Source organism: Micropterus dolomieu, linkage group LG20, assembly GCF_021292245.1.
Source record: "Micropterus dolomieu isolate WLL.071019.BEF.003 ecotype Adirondacks linkage group LG20, ASM2129224v1, whole genome shotgun sequence".
In the NCBI taxonomy this organism is placed as follows: domain Eukaryota; kingdom Metazoa; phylum Chordata; class Actinopteri; order Centrarchiformes; family Centrarchidae; genus Micropterus; species Micropterus dolomieu.
In genome coordinates, this window is record NC_060169.1 from 34,890,541 (window position 1) to 34,913,814 (window position 23,274).

General features: G+C 41.6%; 1 protein-coding gene across 2 annotated transcripts in view; it reads left to right on the forward strand.

Annotated features, from left to right (window-relative positions):
- tshz3b (teashirt zinc finger homeobox 3b) overlaps nucleotides 1-16,227 on the forward strand; it is a 37,371-nt gene extending 21,144 nt beyond the window's left edge. Inside the window, exons 1-2 of one of the 2 annotated variants that reach the window (XM_046032860.1) lie at nucleotides 9,828-9,870; nucleotides 10,911-16,227. In XM_046032860.1, coding sequence (XP_045888816.1) covers nucleotides 9,831-9,870; nucleotides 10,911-14,569 — 3,699 coding nt within the window. In that variant the 5' untranslated portion in view covers nucleotides 9,828-9,830 and the 3' untranslated portion in view covers nucleotides 14,570-16,227. Of the gene's footprint in view, nucleotides 1-9,827; nucleotides 9,871-10,910 lie in introns of those variants that run through there. The other variant, XM_046032859.1, reaches the window with a different exon arrangement.
- The last annotated feature ends 7,047 nt before the right edge of the window (nucleotides 16,228-23,274 follow it).

Below are 23,274 nucleotides of genomic sequence, written 5' to 3' on the forward strand. Positions count from 1 at the left end.
GGCATGTAAAGGGGGTAAAAGTTAAATGTAAATACATTTGGAGGGTTTCAATGAGAGTAAAATTACTCACACATGATGTTTTCACTGTGTCCATGGCATCAGTAGAGACCTCTCTGTCTCTATTGGTCATCATAAAGTTTTACATATTGACTTTTGAAATCTTAGAAAATTTGTGATTGTACATTTTTGGTGACGTGGACACAGAAAGAACTAATATTCTATTTTTTGCGCACAACGTATACATTACACCTCTGAGTATATCCACCAACTATATTAATACCTTAACATCTTAACTCATACTTATACCTCCAGCCCGTGCATATAGCTGTGCCTAGCCCTAATCCTAACATTGTCTTAACCCTAGTTACAATTAAGGATATGCAAACTTTCCTCCCTTTATTCTCATCCTCCTCTGCTTCTATGAACATATGTTTCCAGTGAGTATAGAATTACAACTGTATTTTTGACAGTCACCCTAAAACCCAACTTCACAAAGTCTACATTTTCAAACATGTCACCGTGAATGACAACGATACCTGAATTTTTGGCTGGGAAAAAAAGTGAAAATTGCTCACGCGGCCACATTAAAACATGTGTGACTGTGCCTCTTAGCCTCAATAAATGAACAACATACATGGCTTGGTGCTGTAAACATGCTAATATTTCTTAATTGCACTCTCCTACATTGATATGCATGTGAACTTTACACCATTAACCCGTTCCACTCCACCCTATCCCACTGCTCATCAGCAAAGACCCGCACACACACACACACCCACACATGCACACATACTCGCCACAGTTATAGGGCCCCCTGGATCTCTGTTTTCCATTAATATCAAGTGATTGAGCGGAACATTAGCAGATAAAGTGGAGACTAAGATGACATATATGCTGTGGATGGAGGAATTAAAGCCTAATATAATCACTCGGCCTTGCATAGGGAAAAACCACTGTTCGTCACTACGCCTGACATTTTGATTTCCGACGTTTATAGCACAGCAAGGGAGCGGCAGGGACAGACGGAGACTGATTTCTCTTTTAAGTAAAGAGATACTCTGAGCAATCACTTAGATTCTTCAAAGGGTTCCCACACACGCGTTAACCTCGCACACAAAAACACACTTCAAAATAAACATGCATACACACACTAAGTATTGATCTCTTACCTCTTAGGAAAGAGGTGTGTGTTTGGAGGTGTGCTTGTGGGCGAGTGTGTCTTTAAGCTCTTGGTCCGGCTGGTTATTTTCAGAGCAAGTGGAGAGCACATCAGTTTTTATTAGCTTAATAAATCACCTTTGTTGTCAATCAAGCAGCAGAGAATAATTGGATATGGTTGAAGCCTTGCGTGATGGATTATAAATCATTCAAGATTAAATTAAAAGATAATGCACAAACTTAATGGTTTGTGTTTTGCAGTCTAAATTGCCTTGGAGCAGTGCTGTTTTCCAGTTTTATTGCCAGCCATTTTTCTTTCCTCTAAAACCCCTCACATTTTACACCTTTTATTACTTAGACCGAGCTTCGCCACTGCTCTTTTGCATGTGTTTTTTGTTTTGTTTTTACAAATTCATTTTTGGCAATTCTCTTTATTCTTTCATGGAGGAGATGCATTTCATTTTTAGATTTCAATTTTGCAGGATGTTTTTAGTGAGGGTGTGTGTCTCTCCAAGTATGAATCAATGTGTGTGGATGATGAGTTGGCACGCATGCACCCTTTTTGTTTTGTACAGATTTAAAGGTTCTGTCTTTGAGTGATGTTTGCTTTCAATCAGTTCTCAGCAGATACACCTCAGGCCTGTACCAGCGATAAACAAAAAAACAGCAAAAGAGCTATATCGTGTATATTATGCTCCAGCCAGTGTGTCCGTTTGCGTTGGAACAGAGCGGGCGTTATCATAATCTCCCCCTGCCTACTTGACAGGACCTTAAAGTGATCCTGTCATTTTATTTACACCCAGACCACTGTGTGATTTACTCCGAAACACACACACATGCACACACACATACACAAACGTTCCCCCTTGCTAACTTCTCTAGCGAGCCCAGTCGAGTAGGTCGGATGACATCTTTTGATCAGAGCTGTCCAAAGAGATCAGAGCAGACTGGCAGGTAATAGATACCCAGCAACTACCCAGACTGCACTGCAAAGTGTGTGACAGTATATGTGTGTTTTTTCGAATGTGTGTGTGTGTGTGTGTGTGTGTGTGGGAGGGGGGGGGGGGCGGCATTTCTACTCTCTATTTTAGCAAATCCCGCGCAAAAAGTGTAAAAGCATGGATATTATTGCATAATTAGTCTTGGCACACAGCTGCATTTTACTTTGCAATGTGTCTCAAATGTATTATTTTAGCGTGACAAACTTAAAGGAAAAGTAAAGAAAAACAAAATAACTGTGAGCAAGGCTGTGTGTTTGAGGCAGACTGGAGATGATGGATGCAGAGGAAGGCAGTGGGATAGACACAAAGAAGTATGAAAGGGGCAGAAAATGGCAGTAAGAAAGAGTACAGGGCGGGTGGGAGGTAAGGACGGAGGGAGTTCTGAAAGGAGAAACAAATGGGAGATGGTGGAAATGATGGATCCTGCTTGGCCCTGCTTGGCTAACTCTGCACATCCCACTGGTTTTTCTTTCTGCACACGCACACATCCCCTGGGACAAGTGCTCATGACCCTAGGTTGCCCTGTGGGCTTTGAGAGTGTGACTACTCCTAGTGCAAGCTATCTGAATAACAAAGGACATGCAGAGGATCAATTACTGATAATCTTTCCATACTGTTAGCAAGATATTGTTGTGCTCCCGCTCACACACACACACACACGCACACTAACAAAAACACACACACTCTTCATTTAATTTGCCCTTGTAGGTAATGAGAACACAGACACCACACATCACATCACATAGATTTGATGTCCAACTGAAGACTGTTACTACACACTTTGTAATGAATGGGGATATACACAACAGTAGTCATTGTAAAAGTCAAGCCAGTTTTGTGCTTAAACAAGCCGCAACAGGAAGAAAACGTTTAAAATTGACACACGCCGGAAACCCTTCACCATTCACTGCCCCATCTCCATCAACGACCAGCCAGTAGAAATTGTTGACAGCTTCAGTTACCTTGGCATCATCTTGGACAATAAACTGAGTTTTGATCACCATATCACAGACATCCACAGACGCTGCCAACAAAGACTCTTTGCTTTTCCTCTTCTCCTGTACCGTAGTATCAGTGAACCCATCCTCCTGTACTCATTATCCATATCATTTCCTCTAAAATAATTGGTCTCACTCCCAGCTTGCCAGCCCTCATTGACACTGCCACCGCTCGCAGAGCAAATACCATAATACAAAATCCCAGTCGCGCTCTCAACTCATGCTTTACCCCTCAGCACGCCTTGGGAAACGTTTTGTATCCTGCACTATAAGAGTGTTAAATTTACAAACAAATTCATGATATTTTGTTGGAGCTGCTACTCCTGTGTCATATGTGTAGATATGTGTACAAAGTCCGTGCTGAAGGATGCTCTTGGTACCGTCGGTGAAAACAAATTTTCTCCATCGAGGACAATAAAGAATAAATCTGAATTGAAAACATTTACAATCTAAAGTCTAAATTATTTGCAATCTTAAATCAATTGGGAGAAATATGATATAAAGGGGCAACTTAATACTAGTTGTCTGCTATTACTCAAATCAATCTGTGTTCTTTTTACTTAAGCTGAACAGTAGGCCCCTAACATGTGGGGCCCTTTAACATTACATTCATCATTGATTCCCTAGTGGTTGGGAGACTATCAGAGTGCTATTTGAAATGTGTTTTGGTCTACATTATTGTACTGTTCATTTTGTTCAGTTAATAAATAACTAAGAAATATCTTTATTTTGGATTTATTTATGTTTTTTTTTAAATCTATTTGACCAATATTGTCATGATTAAATATGTATATATAAATTAATTACACAGCAATCATTTCACTTATTCCTTTGTGACTCCTCCACAACTAGCAGCTTTACAGTGAGTCAGGTCACTTAGAGATTCAGCGCTACTGATGACACACAGAGTGTGTGTGTGTGTGTGTGTGTGTGTGTGTGTGTAAGGGTATACAATATTCCCCTCTCTTTCATGTGTTTAGGGTGCCAAGTGTTAAACATAGCTGGAAATATGTATTGGATAATTACTTGGCACACAGTTTTTACACTTCTTCCAATTTTTATTTATGTATATATAACCGAATATGGCTGCTTTTAGACTATACCTCCACCCTACACACACACACACACACTGGAAATACTTATAATCACAGTTAAAAGTCAGGGTTTTGGTGTTAGGTTGACTTTGTCCATTAGACAAACAAATTTTAAAATAGTGCTGCCTTTGATTTGTACAAAAACTGTATCTGTTTTACTAAATAAATACTCCACATCGATAGATACGACACACATACACACACACACACACACACACACACACACACACACACACAGACACACACATCAGTGAGCGTGTCAGTAGCTCTCTAGCCCAGGCATACATTCTTGTTTTTGCCGCTGTAACAGCAGCATGTAAATACACTGTCAGCAGCTCCCCAGCTGAGTGGCATGGGGAGATGATTAGCCAGGCTAACACTGCTCACACACACACACAAACATGTACAGACACACACAAGCATGCGACAACAGTATCTCTGTGTTTCTGAATAATCGCAGTATTACAGTGTGTTGCGACACTGCTGCAGCCACAGACAGACACACTAACTGTTGCCACTCCAAATCTAATCTCCCCTCTCTCATCCTCCCTCTCTCTCTCTTGCTAACACCACAGCCACTATGTGCTGTATACGCTAATATTATAGAGGGAGTTATAGAGGGATACAGCAAACACAATCTAGATACAAAATAATAGATAGCAAAAATACTATTTAGACTCTTTGAGAAGATGCATCACTTTGCTTAAATTTTTATGTGCGCATATTATTTTATTGCTCAAACATAAAAACTACAGCTACAACATCTAAAACAAAAACTACTGAGTGTTCTGTGAATCCATAGACAGTGCACGGCCAAAAGACAAACATCAATAAGCATCACATGTGAATCAACGTGACTTTAGTAAACATATTATATTATTACAAATTGTTGTTTATCTCAGAGGCTTTCCCCAAGTAACGCAACCTAAATGTTTGTTCATTACAGCCATTCATGTTTTTTAAGGGTACAAACTCACTATTGCATAGAACACTATTGTCACAATAACCTATAATAACTTATGATAAAGTGTGTATCGGTACATGTCTAGCATATGATGATATATACAAGAGATAATATAAAATGATTCCATGCTGTTTATATTGTGGACAATACTTAAAGTTAATGAGGGAGAATGTTTGATGGCAGTTTTGGATTTCTATATGATTTTTGCATTATGTGGTGAAATACCTTGTCTGCTGAACTAAAACGGACTTCTCTGGTCTGGTATTTTATCTATGAACGGTGTCTTCATAGATTTTCCAAAAAATGTAACATGTCAAGATATACATTATTTATTGTAACATAAAATTACATACTCTGTGACATAGAATACTGGAGAAATAATTTTATTTTAATTACAATGATGTGTGATTTCACACTGCAAAACTACAATTTATACTTTACAGCATAGTTGTTTATATCAAAATGTACTTAATGCCCAATTATGGCCTATACATCTTGCATGATTAATACAATACTGTCATATATACACTGAAGTGACCTCATACAAAAACAAAGTAGAATTCTCCATATGATTCTAAGAACTCTGGAAAGTGCATTTCAAGTTCCTCAAGTAATATTTTAAGACTATTAAAATATTTAGGAGACAAAAACAAAACACAAAAGTTATAGAGTAACCGTAATGTTTCTTGATTACCACAGCCACATACTAGTTTCCTACAGGACTATCGTGGTGATTTGTGCATGACTCATGCCAGTGACACGCGCCAGTGGAGAAGCAATTAGTGTGTCATATTCCAATGATACTGTAAATATGTTACAAGTCTGGAAAGTCATGTAGCTGGTTGAAGGAACAGCTCCATTTGTCAGGCGTCGATCGAATACCTCTTGGGATCGATCGCACGCCTCGCCAATCCTAAGGCAGTCACTGCAGACAGCCATGCCCCTTTAACCACCCTCACTGCACACACACACACACACACACACACACATACACACACACACACACACACACACACAGAAGCCATCCCACCAATTTGTCTGTACATGTCAAATTACAATAATTAAGCATTATCGATCTCAGATTCAATTAACTTCATTAACGTGGGTTGCACTGGTGATTGGGGAGGTATGGAAAAGAGGGAGGGATGGAGGTGATGGTGGAGATTATAAGATCTCATCAAGTGGGAAATGGCAGGGGGGCGGATGCATGTAACCCACAAATACGAAACACACACATACACGCATTGGGTGCATGGGAGAATATTGTGATGGGAATTGCTTTCATCTCAGGCCTACAGACATGTCTTTGGCTGTCTTCAGCAGTCTCAACAAAAATGTTGCCCAACATGAGACTGATGTGGACGGTCTGTTTCTCTCTGTATCACACACACATAAACACACACACACATACACTTTGAAACTGCACGGTCCAAGCAGAAGTGTAAACAGACAACGCTGATGTGCCTGTGTGTCTGATAGGGCTATTAAGTGGTTATATAAGCATGATAAACTGTTTCCGAACATCATAACATCTGCAGAGAGCATATGTATTTCCTCACTTTACACAGAGACAGGAATACAGATCTGTAGTCCAGAATTACAGCTTTATGACCTTTCAAAGTATTGGGACATAACCGCAAATCAAAGATTTCCATTTACTTTCATTTGACCATTTATCATTAGAATTATTTACCATCAAAGCAGGGATTTGTAATTTTGTCCAGATTTGAAGAATGATTTTCGATCACTTCTAGCTCTTCTGGAAACAACTGTGATGTTTGCTTTCTTGCCTTGGTTTCAAATTTGGCAACCTCTCCTTGCCTGATCTTCTAAAAGTGAGATCAAACCACCTCTTCCACCCTGCTGACAATTCATCTGGATCTCTCTCTCTCTCTCTCTACTAATTAAAAGAGCACCTGCATACCTGGTGTGTTTGGCTCAGACTTCTTCTACACCAGCAGTTTTGTGTGTATCTCAGTATCCCGGGTCATAGTGTTGTGAACCTCGCAGCCTGGACTTAAGCCAGTGGCCGTGGGGATCATCTCAGCATGTTCATGTTTGTGTGTGTGTGTGTGTGTGTGTGTGTGTGTGTGTGTGGCCCAGGTCTTGACTTCCTTCCAAGGCCTCCTTCTTCCTCCTCATCCTCTTCTCCTCTCTTCTCCCAGATGTATTCATGTCTCCTTTGTCCTCCTTCTCTTCGCACTATAAGTGTGTTGCTGTGTTTATTTGACTGCATTAGCTACAACAACAAATACAATAATAGATAAGGTATAGAGAGGCCCCTTCCCCTTCTTGCACTCCTCACTCGAAAACTGTGTGAAACCATGTTGAATGGATGAGAATGGAGAGTGGGATAATGAACAGTCACACAGCCACTCTCTTGAACCATTTAAGAATATTACATTGAGTTTTTATAAGGGCAAAACTAATAAGGCAACTGATAACTAGGGATTACCGATGTGGAGTTACTACTTTGAGAAAATGTCTTATTGTGATTTGTTACCAAAAAATCTACAAAAAAGAGATTGATTTTTAGTATTATGACAATGACCAATAAATTACTAGTTATGACTGCCCCATGTTGATGAGGAATTTGTGAAAACTAGTTCACAAGAGAGGTCAAATAATTAGCTAGAAGAATGGTGATGTTTCGATCGTCTATCTTAGTGGTAGAACTGAACCGACTAAAACAAGAGACAAAGCCAACATCATTGTGTCTTGTCTGTGAAAAATGTATGAAATAATATCCATTTTATTTCATTAATAATGTTAAAATCCATTCATTTGGAACACATTTAGTTTTGGCTAGTCATGACTATGGGGTGCTTGAGCTCACCCAGCAGGGATTTTAGGCAAAAAAGGAACCACTAGTGTACATCACAAAACACAGAACTTACCTTATGAAATTGTCAGCAAGCTTTCAGTAGATGGTGACATGCTGAAGGATACTAAGTTCAAAATTAATTGAAACAGGCCCCATTTTCACACAACAATATATTATACCAAGGTTGATATTTTTATTTAAATGGATATTGAGACTATTGAAATTGCAATCAATGGGGTATTTATTTTATGATGCCACAAAACAATGGAAGGCAGCTGTAGCTGAACCGAAACTGTCATTGCAGCCTATTCAATACATGCAATTGTATCACTGTAATATAAGACCTATTTAATGTCAAAATGTTTCCCTATTTCAACATCCTCTGCGTCGTACAAGTCCAGAAATCGTTCGTGCAATTTATGCTCCATGTTGGTGGATGTAGCCTACATACGAAAACACTATTTTCTCCCTGATCCTCTGCATGGGTCTCTATAGATATCACACACTTGCAGGTACACAGATGGGCACACACACACACACACACACACACACACACACACACACACACACACACATACACAACGTGTTCTTATCACAGAAAGGCAGCTAATTTGAAGTGTGTAAGTTGTGTTTTAAAGGAGATTTCACATTGATGTTTGGCCTTGATGAGAGCGCAGGGCGGCTGTTTCCTCAGCCAGAGCATTGTTCTCTTAAACAGCTGTCGTTTTGGCTGATTCAGAACAGATGGCATGTACATGTGGGTCTGCTCGGCTGCATGTATGTGCGGGCGGGTGGATGTGTCTCCGAGACAGAGTGGGGGAGAGAGCAAGACAGAGAGACAAGGCGAGATGGGGAAGCTGTGTAGGCTGAGTGTATGTATGTTTGTGGGTGTTTTGTGTGTGTGTTTTTATCCATAAATGTTAAAGCATGCAGCTGAAATGGATCATCAAGGTTCTAAAATGATTGTAGTTCAATAAAATAAAAGACAGACAGTAACTCATGCAATGTGGATAGGGGTCATGTGACTCTGCTGTTTTTTAAATTGCACATAACAGCATCTAACATAAGATATGTGTTTGAAGTGTTTCAAATGGATCCTTTTTGTTAGACTCAACGCTAGAGCAGACTGCATGTTCAACAGAGAAGCTCCTGAGATTGCCTGAAGGCAAAGAGTTGTTAGACTACAGCAGTTACAGTACAACTGCGGTGTGTGTGTGTGTGTGTGTGTGTGTGTGTGTGTGAGCATGACGTGTGATGGGCTCTGGGATATCGGTGTCTCAGTGCATATGTTTGTCCCACGGCGGTGTCATATCATCGCCGATGGCAACCAGTGGCCTGGCAATGACAGACTCCACTCTCCGCACACATACACACACACACACACACACACACACACACACACACACACACACACACACACACACACAAACAACTTCAGAGATGGAAGTCAGCAACTGAAGTGTGTTGCATGATATGGCTAGCAGGTTTTGTAGGTATTACTTGTGGAAACCCGTATTTGAAAGACATGGAGTTTTGTTTTCAACCTAGTTACCTGCTCAAATTTTTCCCTCTTTGTCTAAAGAATTATTATTTGCATTGTCGTCATGGACATAACACAATTTAATGTTTTTTCTCATACCTTTGTGTCTTTGGAAGTGGTAGATTGCGATTGAGTATGTGCTTCCGTGCCACACCCATCCCACTGACCGGTTTACTCTGTTTACATACCAGCTTAGATGAGTGATGGCCTGCACAGAACGGAATGCTAGGCACAAAGCCATGTTCACACACATGCTCATCTTCTTTGCCAGTGCAGTTGCTAAAACAAGAGGTTTGTGTATGCATGCGCCTGTGAGTGCTTGAATTGCTATTCAGAAATTCAGCCTTAATCACAAAGTGTGGGCATGCAGCGTTTCTCATCTGATGTTGTTTTATCCTTTTCATAGACTTATTAACAAAAGAAAACATTCATAGATGTACAAAGAGGCGAGACTGTGATTTGTCTTGATACATATTTCTCCGTATGATTTCCATTGTATTATACTTAAACTACAGGGATTTGAATATAAATTGAAAGCCTCAAGCCCACTCCCCGAAGCTAAACTGTAAATAATAACTCTAAACTTTTTCTAATCTTTGGTAATTGAAGCAAATGGGTTTTGCAGGGAGAGATTTGTTGCAGGCAAACGTACATACATTCATTTTTATTTACGAGGAGGCGAGGGCTGAGCAGTGTAATGAGTGAAAATGCATGCTTAATTTAAATGGCGAGTGTGTCTGTTAGGGAATGCATTAGAGTCTGCAGAAGAAGCGTGAGACATATTAATTGACAGACAGGAACCGCTGTCTCCGAGGTTGATACAAGTAATTTATTACTTCAGAAACAAATGCCACCGCCAGAATGTGCTTCATTAATTTCAAATTTAGTTTTAATTTCAAGCTGTTGCCCCTTGAGAAGAATAAGGTGGCAAGTTCTGTTTGAAGAGACATTTTTCCCCTCTCCCTCCCTCCATCTTTCTCTTTCCATCCTCCATCTCTCTCTCTGGCTCTGATTTTCTGCAGTACAGAACAAAGACCTGGGGGTGGAGAGGGAATGGGAGGAGGTGGCGACTTGATTCCAATTTGAAAACAATGTCAATGTAAAAGGGGGAAGTTACAACATAATTACTGCAATAGTTATGATAGGAAATACTTTGTCTGTGAATGTCATTGGATGATTGCTCTGTTTCCAGTGGAGAAAGTGTAAATGCCGGTGTCTTGCATTTTTATCAGTCTCAAAAACAGGAACATAGAGTTGAGAATCCATCATTAAACAGTTTGATTCTAACAAATCTCTCTTTCTCTTTGTTTTTCTTCTCTCTGCCTGAGCAGCATACGTCCCTGAAGATGAGAAGGAAGCAGCACTGTTGGATGAAGACCTGGATGGAGACGACTCAGCTCAGGAAGGCGAGGAGCCTGTCGCCAAGTTCCTATTACAGGACAAGGACTTCCTTCTCAAGGACAGGCCAGGATCCACTGGCTTCCATGACTCCCCAAATGCTGCTGACTTTTCTGGTCAGGAGCTGGACAGTGAGTCTCACCTGAGTGAATCCAGTGACAGGATGTCTGATTTTGAGAGCTCCTCACTTAAAAATGAGGATGATGTCCTCCTCTCTAAAGACCCCTCAAATGCCCTGTCCCTATCTTCCTCTTCTGCCATGATGGCCGCTGCCAATGCTGCTGCTCCAGTAAGTGCAGATGAGGCCAATTTAGCCATAACAGGGTCTGTGGCTGACAGCCTGGAGAAGATGAAGGCCATTTACACATCTTTCCTGACCAACTCCTATTGGTCCACGCTAAATCTGAACTTGAGCCAGCCCCCTGCAGAAAAACCCCCTCGCAGCCACAGCAGCAGTAGTAGTAGCAGCAGTAGCAGTAGCTGTGGAAGTGGAGGCTATGACTGGCACCAGACAGCTATGGCTAAAACCCTCCAACAGGCTTCACAGAATCACCAACACAGACTTGGCCTGGTTCAAAACCCCACAGTGGCTGTATCCACTGCATCTACAGAACCCAACCTCTTTAGTACAGTCCAGCTGTACCGGCAAAGCTCCAAGTTATATGGCTCCATATTCACTGGTGCCAGCAAGTTCCGCTGTAAGGACTGCAGTGCAGCCTATGACACACTAGTGGAGCTCACGGTGCACATGAACGAGACAGGCCACTACCGCGATGATAACCATGAGACAGATAGTGAGGGTGCTAAACGCTGGTCAAAACCCCGAAAGCGTTCCTTGCTAGAGATGGAAGGGAAAGAGGATGCACAGAAAGTTCTGAAGTGCATGTACTGTGGGCACTCCTTTGAATCCCTTCAGGATTTAAGTGTCCATATGATCAAGACAAAACACTACCAGAAAGTGCCTCTGAAGGAGCCTGTTACACCAGTGGCAGCTAAGATTATCTCTTCGGCTCGAAAGAGAGCCCCTATAGACCTAGAGATCCCTAGCTCACCTGACTCTAATGGAGGAACCACACCTAAGCCCATCTCCCTCAATGACTCAAATGACATTCTCCAGAAGGTCACCAACCCTTACATCACACCTAACAACCGCTATGGACACCAGAATGGTGCAAGCTATGCCTGGCAGTTTGAATCCAGGAAGTCACAGATCCTCAAATGCATGGAATGTGGCAGCTCTCATGACACATTGCAAGAGCTAACTGCTCACATGATGGTGACAGGACACTTTATTAAAGTCACCAACTCTGCTATTAAGAAAGGCAAACCCATTATAGAGCCACCCACCCCAGTCCCCACATCCAATTCTACAGCTGAAGAAAAGGTCCAGTCCGTTCCCTTGGCTGCCACAACCTTCTCCCCTCCACCTGCTCCAGTACCTCCTCCAACCAGCATCTCCCCCATTGCCATGGCTGTGGATATTAAAAAGGAGGAGAAGGAGGAGGAATGCACTAAAGAGTTCATCATCAGCAATGGTAACAATCTCAACAAGGAGAAGAAGGCAGGAGGTGAGGAGGATGCAGAAGAGAAGTTTGATATCTCTTCAAAATACACTTATCTGACTGAGGAGGATCTGGATGAAAGTCCAAAGGGGGGTCTTGACATCCTCAAGTCGTTGGAGAACACAGTGACCTCTGCCATCAACAAAGCCCAGAATGGAGCTCCAAGCTGGGGTGGATATCCTAGTATCCATGCTGCCTACCAGCTCCCAAACATAATGAAACTCTCTCTAGGCAACTCTGGGAAGAACTCTCCCCTTAAATACATGTTCTCTGGAGGAGAGATTCTCTCCCCCACTGGTAAGAGCCAGCCTCTGATCTCCCCTTCCAGTCGCCAGACCTCCCCACTGCCCAAAAACAACTTCCATGCTATGGAGGAACTTGTCAAGAAGGTGACAGAGAAAGTGGCCAAGGTAGAAGAGAAAATGAGAGATCCCAGTGGTGTTGTTAGGGGATCTCCTCTAAGACGTACAACTCCCTCACCCTGCAACAGTGAGACAGGGGACTCAGCCCAAGGAGAGTCCCCCAAAGAAAATAGAGCAGGAGGCTGCAAATCTCCCGAGAATACAAGTGGAGTGGAAAAAGTAGTAGTTGATGGAAGTGGATCCAATCACAGAGATTCAAATGGTGATATTTCCTTAAACGAGTCTGTGGAGAATGGAGCGGAGTCAACTGCTGTGACATCCCCCCTGCCTGCCTCCCTGTGTGGCAGTACAGCTATTATCACAGACCATCCACCTCCAGAACAGCCATTCGTCAACCCTCTCAGTGCACTGCAGTCAGTAATGAACGTCCACCTGGGCAAGGCCGCTAAGCCGGCCCTGCCCTCTCTTGACCCAATGAGCATGCTGTTCAAGATGAGCAACAGCCTGGCAGAGAAAGCAGCGGTGGCTGCTTCCACCCCACCAGCACAGTCCAAAAAGCCCAGTAATGACCACTTAGACCGTTACTTTTACCAGCAACATCTAAACAACGACCAACCAATGGATCTCACCAAAGGCAAAAATGCTGACAAAAACAGCAGTGGTGGTTCTCTGGGTTCAACTGCTCTCTCTTCTACCACCTCCACTCCGTCCTCAATTTCCCCCTCCTCTACTGTCACTATGACCAAAGCCTCAGCTGCGGTAGCTTCCTTTATGTCCACTTCCCCTTTGAGAGAAAATGCACTGTCAGACATCTCTGACATGTTGAGGAATCTGACAGAGAGTCAGGCTCTCTCCAAGTCCTCCACACCTACCAGCCTGTCCGAGCGCTCTGACATCGAAGGTGTCACACAAGAGGAGACAGAAGATGTTTCACCAGCCCAGAAACGTAAAGGCCGCCAGTCCAACTGGAACCCTCAACACCTCCTCATCCTACAAGCCCAGTTTGCTTCCAGTCTGAGACAAACAAGTGATGGCAAGTACATGATGTCAGACTTGAGCCCGCAGGAGAGAATGCATGTCTCCCGTTTCACTGGCCTCTCAATGACTACAATATCCCACTGGTTGGCTAATGTCAAGTACCAGCTGAGGAGAACCGGTGGCACCAAGTTCTTGAAAAACTTGGATTCAGGTCACCCAGTGTTCTTCTGTAGTGACTGCGCCTCTCAGATACGTTCACCATCCACCTACGTCAGCCATCTGGAATCCCATTTGGGCTTCCGTCTGCGAGATCTGGCTAAGCTTTCTGGGGAGCAGCTGCTCAGCCAGATTTCACAGCAACATCATCAACAACGCCACACCAAAGGACTATCTGAAAAACTGCTCTCTAATCTTCACCCATCCAGCCACCCTCTACCCTCCTCCCTTCCCACATCCCTAACCTCTTCCTTACCCATCTCCCTGCCCTCATCCTTAACCACCTCTCTGCCCTCAACTGAATCCCCGTCACCCTCCCCTGACAATGACGATGACAATGGGGTCATGTACAAGTGCAAGCTCTGCAACCGGACTTTTGCGAGCAAACATGCGGTCAAGCTTCACCTGAGCAAGACTCATGGGAAGTCCCCTGAGGACCATCTCCTGTATGTGTGTGAGCTGGAGAAACAGTAGCACTGGCTGGGGACAATGCTGCATTCTTTTGTAATAGCTCACTTTTTCTTGTTCTGTCTCTCTTAAGCATTTCACAGACATTTCTTTCAAAGAAAAGAAAGGATTATTAATGTGACCGAACTGCACAAAGATGCCATACAACTACTGCTTTGAGTTTTGGCACATGATTTTATATTTTGTGTTGTAGCAGTTGTTTCTTTAAAATTTTGTTTCTGTGTGAGGTAAACTCACTCCAGCCCAAGACACTCGATTTTAGCGATCTCCCTTGACAGGAAAAGAGTGACTTTTTTCAAAATGTGCAGATGGGAGCTGTCATTGAGAAAATACAGTATGAAGGTTTAAAAAAGAGATTCTAAAATGAAGTGGTGTGCATTTTGAAATTTGTGTAAATGGAATTAAGGTCCGTTATATTTTGGCATCACTGGGGTGTGATAAGCTGCATGCATAAATGAAACAGTTTAGTTAATCATTTTATAACTAAATCTGGTGCACTTTCTGTGAATTTTTTTTCTTCTTTTTTTCAATCTCCTGATCTCTTTTGTGCTGGAGTCAGCATTTACAATTTAACCCTCTGAGTACGCCGAAGCACTTCTACACCTAAGATCTAAACGTCATTGATTTGAGAATTGCTGAAGCTATTGTGAGAATTAGATGGACAATGTATGCATTGTGTCTCCAAGACATACAGTATGTTGAGTCTAATCCTTGACATGAAAACATTTTCTCAGTTCACTGCAAGGTTTCATCTCGGGCTTAATATTTGTCGGAGAGATGCTTGCAGGACTTGACACAAGCACTGTAGCTATGTGGTAAAAAATAAAAAAATAAATCTGAAGTCTTTTACTTTCATCGATCAGGGACCTATATTAATTCAGGTCTGTGTAAAATATGTATATAAAAACGTATGAACTAATTTCTGTCTAAATTATGCATCATTTCTATATTTTTAATTTAAAAGGATTATGACTATCTGCTGGTGCACAGTATATGAAGACATAAATAAAATTGTTTTGCACAATAGTTTTATAAATGTGTTATTTAATCAAAGGATATGAAAAAAGACAGGTTGCAAAAGGATGACAACAGGTGAATCTTTTTATTCCCAACTCGTGCTCAAAGGGTTAAAGAGTCTTTTTACCAGACACTACTCTACATGTGCCGCTGTATGAACACTAAAAAGATATTAAAGGTTGTACAAAAAAGATGTTACTTTATGAAGATATTTCACATGTAAACTGTTATTTATAAGCACTCTTGGTTGTTTCATATTGTTGAATGCCTTTTCAATTGGTCCTATTTTTTTTGTTCTGTCTAATTACTCTGCCATGATTCCAGACTGCAGCTTTATCTTTTTGGGATATGAAAGGTAACCATGGTTACACTAACCTCTTGAGTGACAAGTTCTGCTACATTTTTGGCAGTTAATTTGCTGAAGTAACTGACAGCTGCCAGTGTAGAGATATAAAAAAAATCCTTATGTGTAAAATATCGGCATGTAAACAGCACAGATACTGTAATGCATTCTGTGCCGTTAGTCTTTTTGATTTCGTTCTTTCGTTTTCTGTTGTTGTTGTTCTTGACAATGAACCCCCATTATATGACTTCATATAACCTTGTTTTCTACTGCAGCATTAAAAAAAAGAAACTGTTTTTTGCAATAATGTGTGTGTGCATCGTGTGTTATGGCTATCAATTATGTGTGTGCTGTGCAGTCCCTAATGAGCACATTAGACTGGGAGTGTGTCAACGTCTGTCTGTGACGAGCTGCAGACTAGTTTACAGTGAGTGGCAGCAGCAGGGCCGAGTGGGAGACATACACACACACACACACACACACACACGCACACACACGCACACACACACACACACGCACACACACACACACATATATTCAGACATGCAAACAGACACCATCATTGTTGGGCTTTCCCAGTAGCCTCTTCTGTTGTCCTAGTGGCTTAGACTAAGGCAGACACAGCATTCAAATGACAAAAAGTAGTTTTATCATTGTAAGGGGGCAGTGGAGCAATCAAACAACCAGAGAGCAACTGAGCTCCATACTCAGCTCCTTTCTCTTGCAGAGACACTGCAAGACACTTGCACACAGACAAAGTTTCCCTTCCATATCTCTTGCTGTGTAATTACCCCGACATCCATTTTGTGACTAGGTAAGAAACCTGGCAGACATATTTGTTTAGGCTTCATGGCAGATGACAACAATGCTGACAAGATGAGCCAGTCTTTTCAAGTATTTATTTATTCATAAATTTCCCTCTCCGGACCTCTGTAAAAGGAAATGTGTAATAGGAAGTGTGTTTAGTATGTGCTGCACAGCAGTATAAAATAGAAAAACAGATGGAATGAAGTGTTAAAGCTATCAGGAGTAACAGATATAGGAGAGATACTTTGTGTCTGAAGATCTACATATGAAGAAATATATGTTCAGTATTGATGCAACGGATTGTAGTTGATCCATGATCCGTACAGACCCCCCACATCACAGTTTGGGAAACAGTTCTACTGCAGTTGTTACAATTTAAAGTAATAAATACGGACATTGCGATGTAGAGTTGCAGTAAAAAGATAAAAAAGACAGATGCATGCTATGTTTAACTCTGAAGCGCAGTGATTGGTTTAGGGGAGAGGGACTGATTTAAAAGTCGTCGCTTTCATCAGCCTTGACATCAGCATTTTCAGTGGTGTAACAGGGACACTGTGCTGCTTGTCGTCATTGAAACGGATCACGCAATTGTGATGTTTATTCTCGCTTCAGTAATATCTGCTCCTTCCCTTTTGTCACACCACTCCGCTGTTCACTGAAGCAGCTACCGTCTCACAAGTGTAGATAGGCTTTTACTTGTGATGTGTAACCAATCAGATTGAGCGAGTCTACAGATAGAGAGAGGCGACTACATCATTTTAAAATTAATTGAACCCTAACTTTGTTTTGCTAAACTGAAAATGATCCGATCCTTGACTCAAAACCACGGAACCAACGTCAGTTGTAATCTGTTGCACCGCTAATGTTCAGTACAATCGACTCTTTGCTAAGCCACGCCCCGAATACGCAGCTGGCCAATCACAACACAGTATAGGACTCGCTCTAACTGAGGTCCGAATCCAGAAAAATGTCAGCTGTGGGTTGTTCCTAATGTAATTTTAGTTAGCTAACGCTAGCTAACTTCCTACTGAATGTAACATTATAAAGTCCTACCGTTCAGCTTTTTAATGATTGTAATAATGAATAGGGGCCTACCCAGCTTTACAGGAACGGTGTTGATCGTTCATATCGTTGTCTTTTGTCTCAATCGTCGGGGGATGCGGTGGTTCACTTGTACTGTGTGATCGGTAGGCTTTAGCTTCAATCTTTAATATTTTTCACGTCCGTTTGAGTCAGTTTGACAGCCTGAATACAACCTTCAAATGTATAATGCAACTGAAAAACTGTCTGCTTCTTTCTGAGATCACTTTTTCCAACAAATTTGACAATATTTCTCCGGGGAGTGCAGTAATAGACAGTGGCTGACAATTCGCTGACAATTTGTCGGACTTAGCAACAGTAGCTAAGGCGGGAGGGACTTAGCGAAGGGTCAATTAAGGGAATGAGAATACAGAGGTAGGTTCTGGAGAAAGAAATACAACATAAACTTACATAAACAAATAGAGAACACATCATTTAGCAAAGTGAGACAGTGCTGCGTGTTCCTGAACTCTGTAACCTTTTCTGCTCCGTTCTGCCACTTAATATGCCATGCTGAAAAAATGCATACATGGCCCTACACACATGGCACTACACACATGCAACAACATATTCTACAGATCAGTATAGCAAATTCTCTTCTTCACACATACACGCACAAAAGACCAATACACACACACAAACCTCTCAACAGCCAGGTATACGGACTTCATCTGCAGTGACAAGGTGCCACTGTGTGTGAAAATGTCAGCCTTTAACAGTGCAGCCTGAAGTCTGGCACTGCATTTACGGCTCTCATTAGCCTCAAAGAAAATATGCAAAAAAAATGAAGTGTAAGAAAGCCATTTTCTCTCTCCCTGTCTTCACATCCAGAGCACAGAGGCAAGGGCTTATTAAGGTTCAAAACTAGTATGTAGGAGACAATAGGTACCACCACAGGGATGTGTACACACACACATTTTCACATTATTGCACAGTTACATTAGTATATATCTCAGTGCCTCACCATAGTGCAGTCAACCCCATTAGATACAGTCAGTGAAGTAAAATGATGAGTAAATGCTGACCTCCAGACACTGGTCATTCTGATGCCAACACCAACATTTATATATATATTTTTTAAAATTTTTAAATAATAATAATAATAATAATAATAATAATAATAATAACTCAAATGTATATAGTGCCTTTCATGAAACCCAAGGACACTTTACAGAATTGGCTGTGCATGACACAACAACAACATTTTCAGATACAAAACCGGGTAAGCAACACTACGAGAATTTCCAGGCTGTGGTGAATAGATGAAATGTTTTGGATATCTGAATGGAAGGCCATTCCAAAGAGTCGAAACTGCAATAGTGAAGGTTCTGTCTCCGAAGGTGCGCAGTCTAGTGTGGGGAATGGAGAGCTGGCCAGCTTCTGAGGACCTGAGGTTCAGGCGTGGGGAATGTGGGTGGTGGAGGTAAGAGAGGTACTGTGGGGCAAGGGCATGGAGGAATTTGTAGGTGAGAAGGAGGGTTTTGTAGTTGATGCGGGACTTGATTGGGAGCCAGTGAAGGTGGCTGAGGGTCTGTGGAGGTATGTTATTAATATGATTTATGAAATTTCCAGCAACTTCAGCGTAAGATAACAACTCCTAACAACCCAGTCAGTAATAGAGTTAGATGATGATAATAATGCAGAGGAAAAAAATTCAGTGGTGGTTTGAGATTGCCAATTCAATTACAGAAGATGCATCAATCCTTAGACCATGAGTGATAATTAGATCAAATGTATGACTGTGGTTGTGAGTTGGCCCCTTAACATGTTGAATACAATCCATAGGGCTCAACACATTTAGGATTTCAGCGGCCTTAGAGTTGGCCACATTATCAATGTGGCCATCCAAATACATGTAAATTAAAATCATCTATGCCCATTACATTGTCATATTTGGCACTGACAATAAACAACATTTCGGTGAATTCCTTTAAAAAGACAGGACAGGCTCTATACAGCCTGTTCACCCTGCTGCCTTCTGGGAAGAGATATAGAAGTTTCTGCTGCCACACAACCAGACTGCAGAGCAGCTCCCCCCCCCCCCCCCCCCCCCCCCCCCCCCCCCCCCCAAGCTATCAGACTCTTAAACTCTAATTCATCCTCAGAACTGTACCATAGACTATAGTTTATTTCTGATTGACATTTTTTTATAATTGATTCTGTATTAATGTATATTGTCTGCTATGTAGCAGAAGGGAGTTACAAAACACAATTTCACTCTATAACTTGTTATATTGTGACAATAAACCTGCCTACCTACCTGTAACAAGCACAGGGGACTGGGATTTTAACAGTACAGCATGATGTTCAAAAGGAGCAAAATTCCCCAGTATGGATATTCCTACAGTTTAGGGCATCAGCTCATATAGATGCAATCCCACCCCCTTTTTTATTATGCCTAGTAGAATTCTCAAAACTATAGCATCTTCTCGTAGTAATAAGAACAGCATCTGCCATGATTTAACCAGGTTTCTGTTAAAGATATGCAGTCAAGTCTATGTTATAGATATATTTAGATATGAGTTTGTAGTATTTATTTAGTAGTCCACCATTGTTGTTGGGGTGGAGTCCATCGATCTTATAGTATTCACTAAGGATCCAGAAGATGGAGGGATGGTTCAGGGCTCACCTGAGCTATCCCTAACTCTGAGCTTTAGCAATGAGGAGGAAATCGTATGCCTATTCTTAAATGTGCAGATAATGTCTGCCTCCCAAAACCTAAATTGGGACCTGATTCCACTGGAAATGACCTTGATAGCGGAAGGCTCTGGCTCCCATTCTACTTTTAGAGACGCTAGGAACTACAAGTAATCCTGCATTGTTTTGTTATTAATTGTTTTGGCTTATGGTGTGTATATGTGTGTACTGTATACTGTAGTCTGTGTCTGATTCTTGCCCAGTGTTCTTTGTTTACACTTGTTATGAGTAAGGACATCGTAAGCAATGTATAATCAGTCAAATTCATTGTCTGTATACACATACCTGGCAAATAAAGCTTATTCTGATTCTGATCATTGGGTATCATCTGCATAAAAATTAGTTTATATAAGAAGAAGCATATACTGGCAGCAGCCAGTATGACAGGGACAGTAGTAGTAGGGATGGGCACTGGAGGAGCAGCTGAGGCATTAGGAAAACCAGCAGGTGGAGGTGCAGGTGGGTTCAGTACATGTACAGTACATCACTGCTCCAGAGCATGGAACCTATTGTCTTTCCACTGTCCTCATGGGATGGTGGTCCAGGCCCCAGAAGTACACCTTCTGCGATGTTTAGTTTATTTCCCAGAGCAATAGTCCAGGGCTCTGGCCGAGAGGGAGTAGAGCAGTGCAGATTTTTTGGTTGAGTCCCCAGGCTGGGCCAGCTCTCAGATGGTGGTAGTGCCAAGCCAAGGGAGAGTGATGTCATTTTCAGCCAGCCTGGATGTTGCCAAGGCAACCATCAAGTTAATGAGCTGCTTAAGGTTGAAATTTGCCCCTCCAGCTCAGTGATCATCTGACTCAGGTGAAGGCAGCTGTTGCATCTGATTGAAGAGGTGAGCGGAGGCATGGTGTGGGAAGATACAGAGTAGGGTTGTCAGCAGGCCAGCAGGTTGGTAGGCTAACATCAGTTGTTTGGCAAGTAAACTGGTGAACTAGTATAGCTAGTAGGCTAGCTGGCTAGCAGTAGGGTAAATTAGCTTGTCCATGAGAGAAAGGTTTTGGGGCAGAATGCCGGAAACTGCCTCTCACATTAGCTTAATCAATAGCTTAATGGTTAATAAAGATAATTATTAGATTTTATTAGCCTAATCAATAATAAATATCACTACATGCAGCCCTACTTATGTCCTATAGGTAGGTATAATGTGTCTAAAAATACTCATATAAATTAAACATGATTGCCCTAGTGTCTGGACTAAGTAAAAATTTCAATGGAAAGTAAGCTTTCTGAGATGTAGAAAGTCTGCACTGCCTGAAGCCAGCTATGCCAGTGAACATTAACATCTTAATAGTGGTTTTGGAGATGGTGCTATGTGCCAACATACCACAACCTCATTGTAGCCTGCACAATGCAACCGTCAGAATCCTCCAGGAACACAGAGAGAGCCTCCACAACAGTAAGCTGCTCGCATACATTTGAGGAAGGTGTGCTGCAGATCCAGATAGCTTTATCTAAAGCAGGGGGCTGGTGGGAGGGTGGGAATACAAGCTCAGTGGATCTACTCCACACAATGGAATCACACAGCATAACACAAATAAAGCCAGGGTACAAGCAACACACTCCTTACACAAAGACACACAGGGAAAGCGCCCTGTCCATCTCACTTTCTCTTGATTTCTTTTTCTGTTCCCATTTCTTCTCTCTCCTGTTCTTTCTTTCACCTGCACACGTGGACAGTAACACAGACACATTGCTACCAATAGGCACACTAGGTAGCTGCCTCACATCTTAATATTTATATCCTTAACGTAATATACAACAAACAATAGTTCTTATTGACAATAATTTATGCCAGTTAGCTTAAAAGTCAACAAATGGCATATTTTTAGAGCAGGCCTCACAATACATCTTATTGGCTGATGCAAAGGATGCTAGGAATTTTTTGTCAGAGCAGGTTTATGCCACATGCCCATCTTTGTTGATGATGGTAAACCATTAATGAAAAGGAAAACAACAGGATAACTACATTTACTCAATAGAAATGTTAATGAAACGTCAAAGACAGAAACACAATTTTCTGATAAGAAATGTCAGAAGTTGGTTTTTGCCATGCTAGCAGCTTGGCGATGTCGATATATTGGTTGGACGGTTGAGCCACTTCTATATCTCAACAACTACTGGATGAACTGCCTTGAAATACTGTACAGATATCCTTAGTGCCCACATGATGATCATAATAACATTTTGTTAACCCCTGACTTTTAAATAATCTCTCTTGTGAAATATTTTTGTTAATAGGATTCCATCAGAATATGAAGCTGAGACAAGATCAGTTACACACACAAACACACACAGGCACTCAGTGAAGGGCAGGACTTAAGATACAGGAAGGGAGTTACTCATTGAATGTGATCAGGGAGATACTGTGACAGTATGAAGGAAACACAACGACCTTGTGAGTCATCACTACTGGTTTGCTATGATGACAGCTTTCACTTATTTTATTATCCTTTACTGTATAACAGTAAAGGAAATGCAAGTTTCAAACACCCTGTTTACCCTGCTTATTTAACTCATATCGATTGACTGGGGTTTCAACTCAAAGAGGGCCTCCTAACAAATATCTGCTAAGAGCCTCTGGTTTACTTCAGCATAGTTAGATTCAACCAGTCTACTCGCTGACCTGAAACGATTCTGATTGATTTTCAGACTGTTTTTTGCAGCATGTAAATGCCTCATTAATTAAAGGCATTATTCCCCTAAAATTCTCATGTAGTACAATGGATGTAGTGATGGACTTTTAACAACCTATTGCTAAACTGTT